General features: G+C 43.4%; 1 protein-coding gene and 1 long non-coding RNA gene across 11 annotated transcripts in view; one reads left to right on the forward strand and one right to left on the reverse strand.

Moving 5' to 3' along the window:
* GRIP2 (glutamate receptor interacting protein 2) overlaps positions 1-16,691 on the forward strand; it is a 656,014-nt gene that overhangs the window by 340,945 nt on the left and 298,378 nt on the right. For 8 of the 10 annotated variants that reach the window (XM_053290766.1, XM_053290767.1, XM_053290769.1 and 5 more), the window contains exon 2: positions 1,793-2,425. The exons of 1 other annotated variant lie outside the window; for it this stretch is intronic. In XM_053290766.1, the coding sequence (XP_053146741.1) occupies positions 2,278-2,425 (148 nt within the window). In that variant the 5' untranslated portion in view covers positions 1,793-2,277. Of the gene's footprint in view, positions 1-714; positions 789-1,792; positions 2,426-16,691 lie in introns of those variants that run through there. One more of the 10 variants, XM_053290768.1, reaches the window with a different exon arrangement.
* The window catches only part of LOC128342810 (uncharacterized), a 91,482-nt gene that overhangs the window by 10,150 nt on the left and 64,641 nt on the right, over positions 1-16,691 (reverse strand). The gene's annotated exons all lie outside the window — the stretch shown is intronic.

Consider the following 16,691-nt stretch of genomic DNA (forward strand, 5'->3'; position numbering starts at 1 on the left):
GAAGCTGATAAAATGACTGTTACATTGGCTTGGCATTATTAGCCTCATTGCTAATTATGTAGACACAACTGCAGTACTAGTGTTAGAATTAACCATCAAAATAAAAGGGAATTGTACTCATACATCTTATTGACAGCAAATTTATGAAGGATTATAGCCACTGGCCCCAAAATAGATTAATACATCCGCTCAAATGGAAGGGAGGCTTTGAATAATTGTGTAGGAGTGGGAATTTTGACAGGTGCAGCTTTTCATTCAGGAGTGAGAAAAGCAGCACCTGCTGAGCTTCCCTCTTCTATACAATTCTTAAAGGCACAGGAGGCCAAGCCTACTTTGCTCCTGATTGCTATAGCAACCAAAGGGTGATGGAAACTCAGCCTTTAGTTGAGTGGGGCTTTCTTGGCACTTCAGGACTGAATCATTTTGTTTTATGCCCTTAACCTATGGATTTTGTCTTAAGCAACAGCAACACAAAATATGGCTTCTACACATTCCTTTACTCATAAGAACAGCCCTACTGGATCAGGCCCAGGGCCCATCCATTCCAGCATCCTATTTCACACAGTGGACCACCAGATGCCCCAGCGATGCCCACAGGCAAGAGTTGAGGGCATGCCCTCTCTTCTACTGTTACTCCCTCACAACTGGTATTTAGAGGAAGTAGGGCAGAGTTATTTCCCCAAGAAATCTATTTTATTATTTCTCAATGTATATCCTACCCTTCCTCTGAGGAGCTCAGGGCAACATACATGAGATACCCCCTTTAATCCTCGCAGCAACCCTGTGAGGTAAGTTTGGCTGAGAGAGAAAGTGACTGACCCCAGATTACCCAGAGAGCCTCATGGTTTGAACTTAGGTCTGCTTAATGCTGGTACAACTCTGTCACGGTGACTGACTTATGGCCACTTATGGGGTCACTTATGGCCCATACCATTTGTACCACCCTCTGGTGCCACTCTCATGCGGTGTCACACAAAGGAGAAAAAGGGGCACCTTCCCTTCCCCTAAGAGTGACACAGTGGCACTGAGGCCAAAGGCAGCCATGTCAGCGCTGGTGCTGGACCAAAACAAGAGCATAAGGGGATTAGAAATCCCTTTACATAGCATTGTAACCGTATCCAGATCCTCTGATCTACTGAGCAAAGAGTCACCTTTTAAAGTTGGTTGTCTTGTATTTTGTAGGGAGAGAACAATTGTCACTATTCAGACCCACCATAGCATCTCTCCAGTGGTTGTTGCTGGTATCTGTCTTATATTTCCTTTGGGACAGTGAACCATCTTATTCATTTTATCTGTCTATCTGTGTAAACCACTTTGAGCACTTTGTTGAGAAGTTGTAAATAAATATTCATAGTACTGGTACTCATGGGATACTCATAGAAAAATAGTAGGGGTTGCAGTTGATTGTGGGCTTTGGGGAGGATGTTTTCTGCACAACTAGAATAGTGATGTTATCATAACCCTAATTCTAATTATTCTGTATTTCATTTTTTTCCTTGTATTTTAAATGATCAGATGGTTATTCATTTCTAATTTTTTAAATTAATTTGCTTGGAAATTTAACATGCTGTTGCAAAGGTGGGGTGGCATTTTTCTTATGAGATAATCTGCTTCTAAAGGGCCAACTGCAGCATGTACTAGACATGCTAACTGATTCACTTAAGAAAATGTTTAGGTTAAAAATAGTAAATATTCTTTGCAATGGAACAGGAGACTAGTTGGATGCTTTTCTTATGTCTAAGTTGAGATCTGCTCTATTTCTAATCCTTCAAACAAATGTTGTGTTTTGAAGACTTGCTGCTCCTTCTTCAACCAACATTGACTCGTTTTGCCCGGAGAGCATTTGAAATCTGCCAGAATGTATACCGTGCTGAAAACAGAAATTGGAAACCTTGTAAACCGAGCTGCTGCCCTCCTGAGCTATTTGCTCTCACAAGTTCCCAGTGAAGAGCTGTGTCTGCTCACACTTGAAAGCACCACATGCAGACTGTGGCTTTTTGCCTTGTTCCTTTTTTCCTCCCTGCATGCTTCCACTGAGTGGGGAAACATTGTGTGTGTGTGTGTGTGTGTGTGTGTGTGTGTGTGTGTGTGTGTGTGTGTTTTATGACCATGCCACTGCTTTTGGGCGTCACTCAGTGACCTGACTGTTTTTAATCATTAATGTCATTCGTCTTTCAAAAGGAGCTGGGATTGCTAAAATGTAGGAGTACAGAAGATTTGTAGATCTTGCACTTTCTCTCCTACACACACACACACACACACTGGTGGTGTGGACAAATGAAGAAACTTATAAAGGTTTTCCAGATCGTTAAAAAGTCCTCGAGAAGGAGGAGATGGAATGATGAATTCAGGGTGGAGGAGGAGCTGGAAAGCCAGGGATCCTGTGAGAAAATTGGCTTGTGCAATCTGCATCTTTGTGTCAGGGGTAAGACAAATTTATTAATGAGATTGCTGTATGCCATGAGCTATATGATGACAGAGACAGAGGATCTCAGCAAAAATGCTTTCCTAAAGGCAGTAATCTTTGTTATGATTTCTAAGGCCATTTACGCAAACAATGTTTAAATCAGATTTTGGGGGAGTGTTCGTGATTTTTTGTTTGTTGCATTTCCTGCATCTGATTATAAATGTGAAATTGACTAGGATTAAGGCTGAACCTAAATTACTTGCCCGTGTCTGGTGAGTAATTTCATCATTTATTAAAATTGCCTTTTGTGAGATTTGTTTAGTATGTTTTTTTGAAATGTTTGTCCATTGCTTGTTTGTGTTTTGAATGAAGGAGCCATCCCTGTCCTCTTTGTATGACTATAATGGCACTAAGACACATTAGAGTCAGCACAGCAGCCATGTGCAGTTTTTGACCTGTTAGGTTTCCTTACTGACCCTCACTTACATAATGATGTTGTTGGTCACCATATAACATTAAACTGTGTCCTATGTCTTACTTTATTAGCTGCATAGACCATGCAATTCTGTATTGCGTAGTAAATGTAAATATCATTAGTGGTCAAAAGGGGGGGGGGGACACGTGTTAAAAGGACTTGTCAAACTAATTCTTGTGCTGTCAGTGAAAAGGACTGAAAGCTAGTGAAAGGCCACAATACGTTCAAATGAATTTTTGCCCCCAAAGATTGCCATGACTTATGCTGTCATGAACCCTACCTGGAATAGTGACTTGGAGTCGGACCCTGAAGAAGCAGGACCAGCACTAGACCCAGCCTGGCCTTGACACCAGGCTAGAACATGAAGGAGCACTGGAGCTAGAGTGCCCCAAGCACCCTCAGAACTCATTGTGCACCTTGATATCTGCATGCCAGCACTGCCAACAAACTAGGCACAATCAGACAGATTTCAGGAGTAGTGCCAGACTTCAGAAGGGTGCCCCTTTAAGCTTTGCACTCTCCAGGTAAGGAGGCAGAGCGTGAGCTCAGAGGTATTTAAGAGCTCAGTCTGCCCTTTATTGCCATCAGATCAACTTGCACCTTTGGAGCTCTCCAGGCTCCTTTGGACTGTCCTGGCTGGGCCAGACACTAGGGCAGGGGGGAAAAAAGTTGGAAAGGGGGGTGGAGAGGGAGACACCTTTGAAACAATCTTTTTGAAGCAGATATTTGAACACTATGAACATTCAACACTATCATAGAAAGGAGGGATATTCAAGCTAAAATGAGACCTCTTTGCCTTTCTGTTTTGTGCTAATCATGTTCACAGGCGATGTATTCCAGATTGTTCATCAAGTCACTTGCGAAAAATCCCTGTAAAAGAGGGATATACGCTCCCTCTAAAGACCATGAGACTATCACTGCAGGAGATGTTCCAGCCCCAGCTTGTTGTTCCTGGTTCACATGGCTGATAAGGGCCAGCACAGACTATGTAATCTGCCTGAATTAGAGTGATGGCATTCTGGTGAAATAATTATATAATAAAAAGACAAAGATCTTTATTTTGGAGCAGGTTAAATCACTATAGTCCGATATTTACACTCAATATACTCGGTACATTCAGTCTCAATAGTCATAGTTAAATTTAGATAAAAGAAGTTTACCCAAACCGGGAACACATCTTTACCTCACAAATCTTGTGTGCAGTGGCACAAAAGTTGGCAATACAAGAGGTAACACATATGCTCTTGTCAGCAAGAAAATAAGTTACATAAAAATCCATTGATTTTCCCTGTAAACCCTCTAAAAGGGGTAAAATCTGTTTACTATGTGGAATGCTATAAAAATTGCAATACAGTAAAATATGATCCAAATTTTCAACTTCATTTATATCTCCCCTCCAACCAAGCCAATGGGGAAATGTTATAACAAACTAAGGTGAAGGTTCTCCAATGTGTTGGACATGCAGAGGTGTACCTAGGTCATTTTGGAGCCTGGACCTAAAGGCCTTTGAAGCCCCCCACTCCCCTGCAGATTAAGCAACATCATGCTTGGCTGGGCAACCACACCACCCGGGACAGACTAAAGAGGATTTGGAGGCCCCGGCCCAGCCCGGAAGTCCAGGGGTAAGAGTGTCTCTGTGGTCATGTCAGATTATAAAAATAACTCACTGGAGTTAAAGTCTAGGTAACCCACCTGTTCTTAATACAGTTAGAGGGTTTACTTCTCTCTTCTTGTGATTCAATATCTAAAATACATTGCTCCAGAATCTATTAGCCTGTTCAAATCCCACAGCAATTAGAGAGGACTCAACTCATTTATTTACAGTCAATAACCAAATAAATTAAAGATTCAAAAGATTGGCCAGCTGTCCAAAGTTTTCCCATTAACTTTGATAACTACTAAGAGGGAGTCTGATCCTCCAAAACTAGGGATGCCAATCCTCTTGGATGAAATTTTAACTTTAGCTAGTATTTAAATACTGCCAACCACACTCTAGTCTCCATTTTATTCACCTCTGCCTCCAGCCTTAATGCCAAGTTGGTTACATCTTTTGGCACTTGAAGAACCACTCTTAGAAATTTAGTTTGAACAACCTCCTTGGGGGTAAAATTTGAATATGGACCCAGGGCTCCAATAATTATATACTATCGTCTATCGTGGCTAACCAGATATGTGGAAATCTAAGTTTGGAAATATACATGAGGATTGTTATTTCAGGACTGTTCTGGGGTGAGCCCTTGGGTGGTCCATGTTGTGCTGCTGTGCTGGGTATAGGTTACAGGAGGGAGGCACATAGGAGTGAGAGCTGAAGAAATGTCATAACCAACTGCATTCTTTCAGAAACTTGATGAGAACCACTAGGAAGCCAGATGTCAGGTTAGATGGCAGTAAGGAACTTAGGTATCCTAGGACATGGTGCATCTCTGTCTCTCTTCTCCCACGTCCCCAGAGAAGTTCTCTGTGCTGGCAAGATGGATGTAGTGAACCTTTGTATCTATGTATACTTCAGAGTTGGAGCAAAAATGTTACCTTGTACCTCACTACTGGCTTTTAGAAATAAATGTAAGGCTCACTTATTCAGGCTTATCTTCTGTGGAACGACCGTAAGATTATAATATGCTGCTTTTTAAATTTTTACTGCTTGCTTTTATTGCATTTCTTTTAATGAGTCTGTTCCTATTCCTCCAGTTGCCCTTAACATCAAATTTGCTGAGAATTTGAGATGTAAACAATAGGCCATTTTTCATTGCACTAATTGTGCATGTAACTACCTGTCTTTCTGTTCACCTGAAGAGCAGGGAAGGCTGGTGAACAAGTCTATCTTGCAGCCTCTCCCTGTTCCATTCAGCCAAGGATATTACAGGCTCAGGCCAATTTTAACTACCGACACAATACAGAGGAAATTGCAAATGTTCCTGATATGTAGGTCATTGCTCTCTTCAGCATTCACATTTAATGGCATGTTTTGTGTAGCACTGCATACAGGGCTTATTTTTGTATAACACAGGGAGTTTCTCCTCACGGATCTTCCCCATATATTCTTTATCTACCTAATTAACTCTGGCTGTATTTATGGTCCTGACATCTTATCATACTCCAGAAATAAACACATATTAATGCACATTGTTGCACAATATCTGTTTTGGGCAATATGATTGGCCTCATTTTACAAAAAACCCAAATGAGGCATCGAGATTATAAGAATTGTTGATGTGTTTGGATATTGTCAGGCACTGTGGGCTTGAACTTGGAGTTCTACAGATCAGACATGGGCTCCTTGATCCCTGCATCACCAGAGTTGCTGGTTAAAGAGGGAAACTTCAGGCAGTTCTGGTTGGCATATTCACATAATTATCCATAATCTTCCTGGGCTGAGAAATCAGATGACAGTAGAGAGCTAATCCAGTGCCACCTCCTGATATAAAGTCAACCAGTTGCCCCTGAGCCACCAGCTCCTCAAGCTGTACCACTAATCAGCTGATCTTTGGCTTCCTTGTCATCCAAGGTCCTCGCCCATCTCACATCTGAACATTTAACAGATATGAAATTCTGAGTGCCTCTTTCCCCCACTCTCTGTCATGGTACCTGAATGTGAAATGTTCCATACTTCAATTAAAATGAATATTTATTTTATTTTACATTTATTAAACATTTACAAGTATTCAAAATGAATATTTATTTTATTAGCCTACTTTCCTTAAGGAAAGTAAGCTTATGAGATCACCCAGCTTTCTCTGTGTGTATGTGTCTGTGTGTATCAACTTCACAATGCCGGGACTAATTTGAACCAAATCTGATACTGATGTAGGGACACATAGGAACACCTCAATGGCATAGTTTGTGATTATGTCATCCACCTCAATTTAAGATGGTGTACATGTGACCGATTGAGGTGCATGTGGGCTAACTTGTGAATCGACTAACCAATTTGAACCAAATTTGTTACAGCTATAGGGACACCTCAGTGGTGTAGTTTGTAATGATGTCATCCACCCTAATTCAAGATGGCAGGTGGGTGACTGTTTGAGGCACAAGTGGGCTAACTTGTGGACTGCCTAAACAATTTGAACCAAACTTGCTACAGTTGTGAGTAACTCATAGGGCCCATTTGGATATACTTATGAACCACCGGTTCAGTGAACCCATGGTTCTCTTCTCTGTTCCCTAGCACTCTCCCAGATGAGTTGAATCTGCTCTCACTAAGCCTGGAAGGGGGTGGAAACTATGTGGGCTTTCTGGGACCCAGGAAGGAAAGCTGCACCAGCCAATGAAATTCAAGCAGTGGGAGGAGCTTCCTCCTTTAAGTCCAGTTTGGATGAGTTGCCCAAATTGGATGACATACTCCAGCCTTGGGACCTTTGGTTTGGTAAGTGAACCTTACTTAAAACCGAGGGTTCATCTGAAGGCTAGACATAGGAATCGGAGCCACAGTTGAGTCCCAGAACCACGGCTCTGACTATTCAGATATCATGAGGGGCCAAGCTGAAGTTAGTTTGCCTCAGGTTTCTCATGATGTCTGATGTGGCCATAGGGACACCTCAGTGGTGTATTTTATAATGATGTCAGCTACCCCAATTTTATGGCGGATGTGTGAACATTTGAGGTGCAAGTGGGCTAACTTGTGGACCACCTAACTGATTTGAACCAAATTTGGTACATTTGTAGGGACACCTCAATGGTGTAGTTTGTGATTATGTCATCCACCCAAATTCAAGATGGTGGACACATGAACATTCGAAGGGCAAGTGGGAACTGATCTGGACCAAATTTAAATAGTAGAAGGGACACCCCAACGACATAGTTTGTGATGATATCCACCCCAATTCAAGGTGGTGGACATGTGAATGTTTGAGGCAGAAGCTGGTAATTATCAATTAAGGTTATAGTAAAAGAAAAATAGGCAAATTAGTTCTTACCAGCACTTCTTGTTTTGTATTTATTACATTTATATCCTGATTTATCCCATCACAGAATTCAAGTCAACATACATGGAATTTCCAGGCACCTACTCTTGCTTCTCTTCAGCAGGGTGCTTGTATCGTATACCTTTAGACCATACCCTGGCATATTGTATGTAATAATTAATAAATGTGACTAGATACTTGTGGCTGTAGTATAGTTGGCAGCTGACCACACACTAATATAGAGAAAGGCTGTGGTTACTCCTATTAGATTCTTTCTTAAGGCGTTTGACTGTTACAGGTAAATTTTGCCACGATTCTTGTGTATGCAAGCTCAATATATTTTGATTCTGAGTGTGCAGGTCTGTAGTCTTCTTATCCTAACTATATTCATTTGACCATTCACTGTTGATCATTCAGTTTGATCTAATGTTTGACTCATGTCTAATATGTCCATTTTGCCACGATACCTTAAAGAACATAGAAAGGAGACCCCCAGTGACCTTTTATATTCCACAAGGTGCTTCCTGTAGTGGGGAAGAACTCTGGAGAGGTTATGAAACTATCTGTTTCAAAAATTTAACTAAGGAATGAATTCAAGCTCCACACGGCTTTCCCAGATTATGAAAATGATAAAGATTTAAATGCTGTGACAACAGCTACTAAGGCAAATGGGAGGAAAACTGGAGCATCCATGCATCCATACCTTTGCATTCATGGAACACAGTTATTGTAGTGAATTGAATCTGGAAAATAAAATGTAAATCAATGCAAAAATGTATTTTGCAGCCCGGAGGCCTGGTGGTGTGAAAAGATAAGACAGCATTTCCCTATTGTTTGCATAATAGAGGTGCCTCTTCTGCATCTGTCTGGCAGAAAGCTTGCAAGCATTTAAACATTACCTTTAAAAAAAGCATATAAGGTGGGATAATCTTTTTAGCAGATTAGCATGTCATCTACATAAATGTCAGTTTTCCAAAGTTCTCTGCCTTCATATAGATTCTTCAAGAGCAACACACAGAAGACAAAAATGTAATTGTGAATGACTAAGGTATAGACAAAATAATTCACAGAAAGGAGAAAGCCCAGCTAAAATGAGATATTATGTACTGAGGACATAAAAGCCCTCAATAAATCATTAGATGTTTCTTAAAAGCAGGCACAGATGTCAAAGAGTGGGCACTCACTGAGCATTCCAGAGCCTGGGGTCAACAACAGAGAAGACCCTGTTCCGTGTGCATGTTCATTTAGCCTTTCTCTATGTTGGCATGTGGAGCAAAGTGTGTGTGTGTGTGTGTGTGTGTGTGTCTACACATACATACATACACACACACACACACACACACACACACATGCTTTGCACATAGCGACCAAAAAAACCCCAACCCCAAACACTTAAATTCATTTATATACATATACATATACATATATCTAGCTATCTAAAATAATTTAAGTGTTTGGGATTGTTGTTGGGCTTTTTTGGTCCCTATGTGCATCATTTGCTCATTCATTTATGTTGAATTTTATCTACTAACCTGCTGCTCAGTCACCCAGTTTGGACTAGAGAGGTTTTTGTATTACCTGCCCGCCTTACCCCACTGCCTTGCTTCTAGCCAGTGTATATGTTCTAATACTGTTACTCACACAGAAGAAGAATAAGAAAAGAGTCTACAACAAAGCCAGCAAGCAAGATGAGCAACTTTTGAACAATGCTTCGTATTTTCATTTCTCGATAGAATTTATATTTATTTGGCTTTTATGGGGCTTCCCCCACCACCCACTTCTAATGCTTTAAATTTTGACAGCTGAGATTAATGCTTTGCCTTGGTTCATCCCTCTGTTTATATCACATTTGTCTTTTTGTGTTGTGGCTGATCACTGGAAAGTTGATGGCTTTGCTTCAAGCTATAAATCAAGACTTTGCAACAATAACAACAATATAGATTCCCTTTTCTTGTGCCTTGCCTGTTTAAAATCATGTGTATCATTCTGTAAGCATTCATCCACAAGTAGTCAACAACCTGATCTTTACATGATAAGATGAATCTTAATTGGTTGCTTTTTCCATCATAAGTTCTCAAAGTGGTTTACAAAATGGTGGTGGTGTTTTGTTTTGTGTTGTTTTGTTTTTGTTTTGCTCCAAGATTGGCTTGGGACTACCCCTTCACAAGTGGGCTCAATCAGCTGTCTCTTATACCTGATTTGCATTCCTTGCTGTCTTATGTAACTTCCTTACCAGTTGTCCCATTGTGTGGCCATGATAGTCATACATGCCAACTTGTCCCTATTTTTCCAGTAGGAAAAAATGTTACACTTCCTATATCCAAAAATATAACAGTGCATGTACACACTGGGAGACTGACCACAGTTCCAGTTGTTCTGTGGCATTCAGAAGAGATGGGGAATCTAGAAACCTCAGGGTACTTGTGTATGTATCTCCTGTTCTGGCCTTGAATCACAAAGGAAAGGAACATTCCTATTCCAAGAGGAGGTACTCTACTAAAGTGTAATAAAGCTGTGTGGTATAAAATTGTGCCCAGATGGTTTTGTGTGCTATGCAGTTGTGCCAAAATGGAGAGCTTTTGGAAATCTGATATTTTCTAGGGATGTGCATGGGTCGGTTTTTAAAATTTGATTTATGCCTGAATCTAATCACCCCTGATTTGTTTTGTGTTTGAATCTATCCGCCCCCCCGAATCAGCCTGATTCAATTTGGAGCCATATCAATTTGGACCACTTATAAAGGTCCAGGGGCACCAAATTTGGGTGGTGGGTAGGTCCCCATGAGTGCCACCTACTGCCCAGATTTCAAGGCAGTGGGGCACTTGTTTAATTTTTAATATTTTTAAAGATTTTACTGATTTTGTATATTTCCACCATAGAAAATAATAGAGATTTGAAGTCACCCTATCCTAACCCTAACATGGATCCCCAGCTTTCATTGGGTGTTGGGGGGGGGGGGTTTAAAGCTAAGCTCTAGCCCTTGTAGAAGTGGAGTTATGGAGCAAAATGTTTATTTTTTAGGAATTTTTTGAAGTATTTAGATTCTTTGATGTCTTCATTACACACTTTCATTTCATCACAAAGGAAATTCATTTTAACCTGACTCCTCTGTGGGTGGGGGTGTGGAATTAGTGGCATCCCATGTGCCAACTACCCCCCGACCCAGAAGCCACTAGAGGTGTGCATGAAACCGCGCCTCCACAGTTCGGCACTAGGTAGGGGGCTCTTTAAGGGTGGGGGAGGGTGAACTTACCCCTCCCACCACTTTCCTCCCGCCGGTGCGCCTGTTTTTTAAAGCATTTGAGGCAGCAGGATACCTCCTTGCTGCCCGTTCCCCCATTCCACGGCAGAAGGCTTCATAAAGCCTGACTGCACATGTGCACATCATGCATGTCACGTGCGTGAGGACGTCAGACGTGTGCGTGCACGATGTACACACGTGACGCACAGACATGATGGCGCATGCAATGTGTGCATGCGCAGTCAGGTTTTATGAAGCTTTTTGCCGAGGAGTGGGGGAAGGCACAGCAGGGAGGTACCCTGCCCGCCCCCCCAGTGCTTTAAAAAACAGGCACGCCATTGGGGGAAAAGTGGTGGGAGGGGTAAGTACGCCCTCCCCCGCCCTTAAAGGTCTACCCCCTGGTGCCAAACCGCCGAACTGGCCCCATGTCTGGACCAGTCCAGAGGCCTTTAGCATGGCCTCCGGACCGGTCCGTGCACATCCCTACAAGCCACTGGGTACTCAGTTTATATGTTAGGAATTTTTTAGGTGTTTAGACTCTTTGATTTGTAATGAATACTCACAGAGATTCATTATGAGGAAGGGCTATTAGACACCAAAGAGTCTAAACACTGGGAAAAAATCCTAAAACATAAACTGAGTAGTACCCCACTGCCTTGGGGGGGGGAGTGTGGTTGGCACATGGCAGTTGACAGTTGGCACTGTCCAAAGACAGTCAAAATGAATAGAAGAAATGAAGGTGTGTAATGAATCCTCACAGGGATTCATTGATGAAAAGTTATTATACACCAAAGAATCCAAACATTTGAAAAATAGTGACCACATTATTTTGCTCCATAACCCTTCTTCTACAAGGGCTAGAGCTTAGCTTTTTCTTTCTTTCTTTTTTTTAATGAAAGCTGGGAATCTAGAGGAATCACAATCTCGAATCAATCTGAATCTAATCTGGTGCAAATTCAATTTGGACCCGAATCTAGCCAATGGACCACAGGCTTGATTTGTTCTGTATCCAAATCGCCCAAATCAGCTAGATTCGGGTACAAATCTATTTGTACCCGAATCAGTTCACACATCCCTAATGTTTTCAAATACGCAAAGGAGATCCCATTGAACTGGTGTCAAATGTGTAAGGAAGATCTATTCATGCATTCAATTGTACATATAGAAGCTATTGCAGATAGACCAATGAATGTGTAGGTCGATGGCAGTACTTGCTTCTGTAAGGAGATGTTCATTGTTCATGTGGTAAAACATCTGAAAAGGGCTATGCTGAAGATGATGAGGCTCTTCACATGACACGTGTGAAGCGCCCAAGGGGGTTCTGTGGGGAGAGCGGGCTTAGCCCGCTCTCCCCACATACGAGCAGCCGCATGGCTGCTGGCTCTGTCATGGAGCCGGCAGGGGCTGTGGGGATCGGGGGCCATGCAGCCCCTGGAAGTTCCAGGATGCCCCGCACGAGTGCCGGCCGGGAGTCTACTCATGTGTTGCCACGCACCACGGCGACACACGAGCAACAAAATGAGGTTAAAAGAGCACTCACTCCGTTAACCTCATTTAAGGGAAGTGTGGTTTAGGTGGGCTAGCCGCCTTGGGAGCACCAGGCTTGTCTGCGAGCCCCGTGGTTCCCTCTACCACTGGAAAGCAGGCCAAGCTCCCTTAGCCCACTTTCCAGTGATTGTGGGAATCACTTTGATGTCATTTCACAATCTGGTCAATCACATATAGCTATGTGCTGATGTCACTGAGGACAAAGTCAACTTAGAGTGAAAGCAGTAGAGCAAATAAGCAAACACTTTCAAAGCAATAACTAAAACATCATTAAGGAAGAGGCATTTTTTGACAGTGTTCCCTCTCCTTAGATCAGGCTTGCACAACACAAGGCCTGGATTGGGCCCGCCACAGGGACTATTTTACTGGCCCCCAGGTATCCTGCAGCAACACAGGAGCTGGAAACTGCCTTATAGCTCCATCCATTGCATGTTTTCTCAGAAATATGTTCCATGGTGTACCCAGTGAGGCTTACTCCCATGTAAGCACGCTGAGGATTGCAACCTGAACGCTGCATTTAGGGAGCGGAGAGGACTTGGCATTTGTTTGGGGCTAGCCTGCACTCCAGGGGCCCCACTGATTGAGCAAGGACAGGACCTATTTTCTGGCCACTATCCTTGGTTAAAACCAGGAGTCCATTGATAGGGGGAATAGATCCACAAGTAACTAATAATCTTTTAAATTTTAATGTAATAATGTGCTAAGAATTGACCTCGGCCCCTGCATGCCAAGTTGTGGATGGTTCCGGTCCACTAGGGCATTTGAGTTGTGCAGCCCTTCCTCACTTAGATGAAACTTTTAGTTCAGATCAGTGAAAATCTTGCAACTGAAAAAGGTTAAGGCAGTCCAGTCAGTGAAAAAGCTGAGAGAGAAAAACTGCAAGAAGGAAAATGGACCAAGGAACCAAAGCATCCAATGCAGGAATATCTGTTTGCAGTTTTATTTTTCTTTGAAATTCCTATACTGGAAATGAAAGTTATTTTAAAGAGCTGGATCTATGTGTTTGTGTCACAGAATGTAAACTTATTTATGGAACCAGAAAAAGTTGGCTTTTTCAGCCAGTGATTTCCCTTGTGGTGGCCAGTGGAGGGGGAAGACATTTCCTTAACAAATCCTGATGCTTTTTCAAAAGCCCAGACATCTTATATCTTCCTCTTGAGGTGCTGGAGCATTAGTTTATTTACAGTCTCTTGTGGGACTTCTCCTAGGTCTGTAGCTGTTGTCATTTCCTAGAAAGAATAGCTAGCACATGCAAGAGATTTGAGGGATATTGAAAGCTGAACATCCGTCTGCAATATTGGCAGCTTCTAAGCAAAAAAGAGTCATACCAAAAAAAAAAAGGCTTTTGATCAGACATAGTACATTATGGCAGAGGACAGATTTATTGTGAAGGTATTCCCTATATCAATATTTTTAGCCTACTTTCCAGTAGGCTTATGAGATCACTCGGTATTCTGTGTTTGTGACTGTGTTTCCTCCCACCCATCAACTGTGCAATGCCTGGACCAATATGAAGCAAATTGGGTACAGTTGTAGGGACACATAGGAACACCTCAATGGCATAGTTTGTGATGATGTGTAAACCTCAATGGCATAGTTTGTGATGATGTGTAGTTGTCTGGGGGGAAGTGAATTGGACTATTCAATTTTCTTTCTAATGCCCCAAAAGAATGGCAGCTGGAGGGCAATTTTGGATCTGAAACATCTGAACCACTTCATATGGAAACACAAATTCCACATGAAGACTCTGCAGTCCATTCTAGAGGCCCTTCAGAAGGGGGACCACTTATCATCAGTGGACCTAACAGAGGCATATCATCATGTGCCTATCCACCCCGATTCCAGAAAATTCCTGAGGTTCTGTTATGGTGTCCACAGTTTTCAGTACAGGGCTCTGCCCTTTGGTCTGTCATCCACGCCATTGGTGTTTACCAAAATAATGGTGACACTGGTGGCGCATTTGAGGATGAAGGGCATCCATGTGTACCTTTTTAAAGATGATCTTCTCATAAGATTGCCATCTTTTCCCCAGGGTCAAGTGGATGTGGAGACGTCCATAAGGGCATTCCAGGGATATGGTTTCATGGTGAACTTCGATAAGAGTTTATTATCCCCCTTGTGTCAGCTGATTCATTTAGGAGTATCTATAGCACGCCTGCTCAACTTAGGCCCTCCAACTGTTTTTGGACTACAACTCCCATCATCTCCAGCCACAGTTGCCAATAGCTAGGGATTATGGAAGTTGTAGGCCAACATCTGCAGGAGGGCCAAAGTTGAGCAGCCCTGATCTATAGCTACTCTTTGCGGGGTAGTAAGCCTCCCATCTGTTCGGTGTCAGTCTTTAGTTCAGGCATCCCTAAAGGGGTGGATGCGGAGTCGGTTCACTCTGGATTTGGCCTTCATGGTCCATCTACTGGGGAGCATGGTTGCATGCTATGCTCTAGTACTTTGGACAAGATTCCACTTTTCATGTGATCGCTTCCATGGGGGCCGTGGAGGAAGATTCTTCAGATGAAGACTCAGAGCAGGGGGAGGAGGCTGAAACTCCAGCCACCTCAATAGAGCCAGAGCTGACTGCCTTGCAGGCCCCTCTGCCTCCTTCCCCCCTCCTGATGAAGCCTCCAAGGCCACTGAAGGTGCTGTGCCTGCCTCAGATTCCCAACAGCGACATTTGGCCAGAATACAGGCTCAAAGGGAGGAACGCTGTAGGTCAGAGAGGCTGGCCAGAAGGAACAGGTGTCCCAGCTCTGGCCTGGCCGTATCTCCTTGATAAGACCCAGCTGCAGTGATGGGCGGGGCTCTCAGCACTCTGCCTATTTAGAGCAGCCTGGAAGCTAGGTCTGTGCTGGAAACGATGTCCATAGTGACCAGCCCTACCATGAGCAACCTTGACCCATGTGGTGTTGTCTGACTCTGTTTTGTGTATACTCCTGATCCTGTAGACTTCCCGGTTTAGACCTCTGGCAATATTTGTGACGCTCCGATTGCCCATCCTCTGGTGTTGACTACTAGCTACATCTGACTTTCCATTCCTGTCTGTCGGCTCTCCTTTTCCCTCCGAAAAGAGTGTTTTTTCCAGCTGCTGGGCAGATGGCCACGGCAAATCATTACACTTAAACCCTTCAATGGGTGCTTCTCCTATTTCAGGACAGGATAGCAACCAGGGCATGGGGTCCAATACCAATTTTTGACTCAGTCAGGGGGTCTCTGTTTTGGTGGAGCCACCATTCCTTAAGTCAAGGGGTCCATTTTCTTCAGACGGACAAGGTCCAGGTGACCATGGACACAAGTTTGTTCAGGTGGGGTGGTCACTGTGGTTCTTTCTTGGCGCAGGGACAGTGGTTCCCGGAGGAGCAGGATCATTCGATCAATTTGCTGGAGCAATTTTTCGCTGGTGATTTACTTATCTCTTGTGCCGTTCTGGACTGCCACAGCCCAGTGCCATGTGCTTGTCTGGACAGAGAATGCAATGGCCAAAGCCCATGTCAACCAGCAAGCGGGGCAGGGGGGCACTCAGTTGAAATCCCTCGTGGTGGAAGCCACCCTGCTGTTGGAGTGGGCAAAGAAACACCTTCTGTTGCTCTTGGCGGAACACATCCAGGGAGTAGAAAACGTCCAGGCAGACTGGTTCAGTCACCAGAATGTGGACCAAGGGGAATGGGCATTAGACGATGAGTTCACAATCATCTGCCAAAGGTTCGGGGAAATGATGCTGGACCTGTTTGCCTCCCCAACAAATAGCAAGCTCCCAAGGTTTTTCTCAGTGTTTTACAGCCCTAGGGCAGTGGGGTTTGACGCCCTGATGCCGAGGTGGCCGAGCAGCCTTTTGTATACTTTTCCACCCCAGGTAATCCTACACAAGTTGATCCAAAAGATAAGATCCTGCAAAGCAGAGGTGGTCTTAGTGGCCCTGGCCTGGCCTCAAAGGCTGTGGTACTCCAACCTGGTACGGCTGTTGGTAGAGCCACCCCTAGTGTTAGGAGACAGCCCAGACCTGCTCCATCAAGGGCCAATCCTCCATCCAGATCTGGAGTGGTTGAGTCTAAAGTCATGGAGATTGAGTGGGATGCCCTTAAGCAGAAGGGCTACTCAGAGGGTGTTTTGACTACTCTGCTG

This window comes from Hemicordylus capensis, chromosome 2 (genome assembly GCF_027244095.1).
Source record: "Hemicordylus capensis ecotype Gifberg chromosome 2, rHemCap1.1.pri, whole genome shotgun sequence".
NCBI lineage: Eukaryota > Metazoa > Chordata > Lepidosauria > Squamata > Cordylidae > Hemicordylus > Hemicordylus capensis.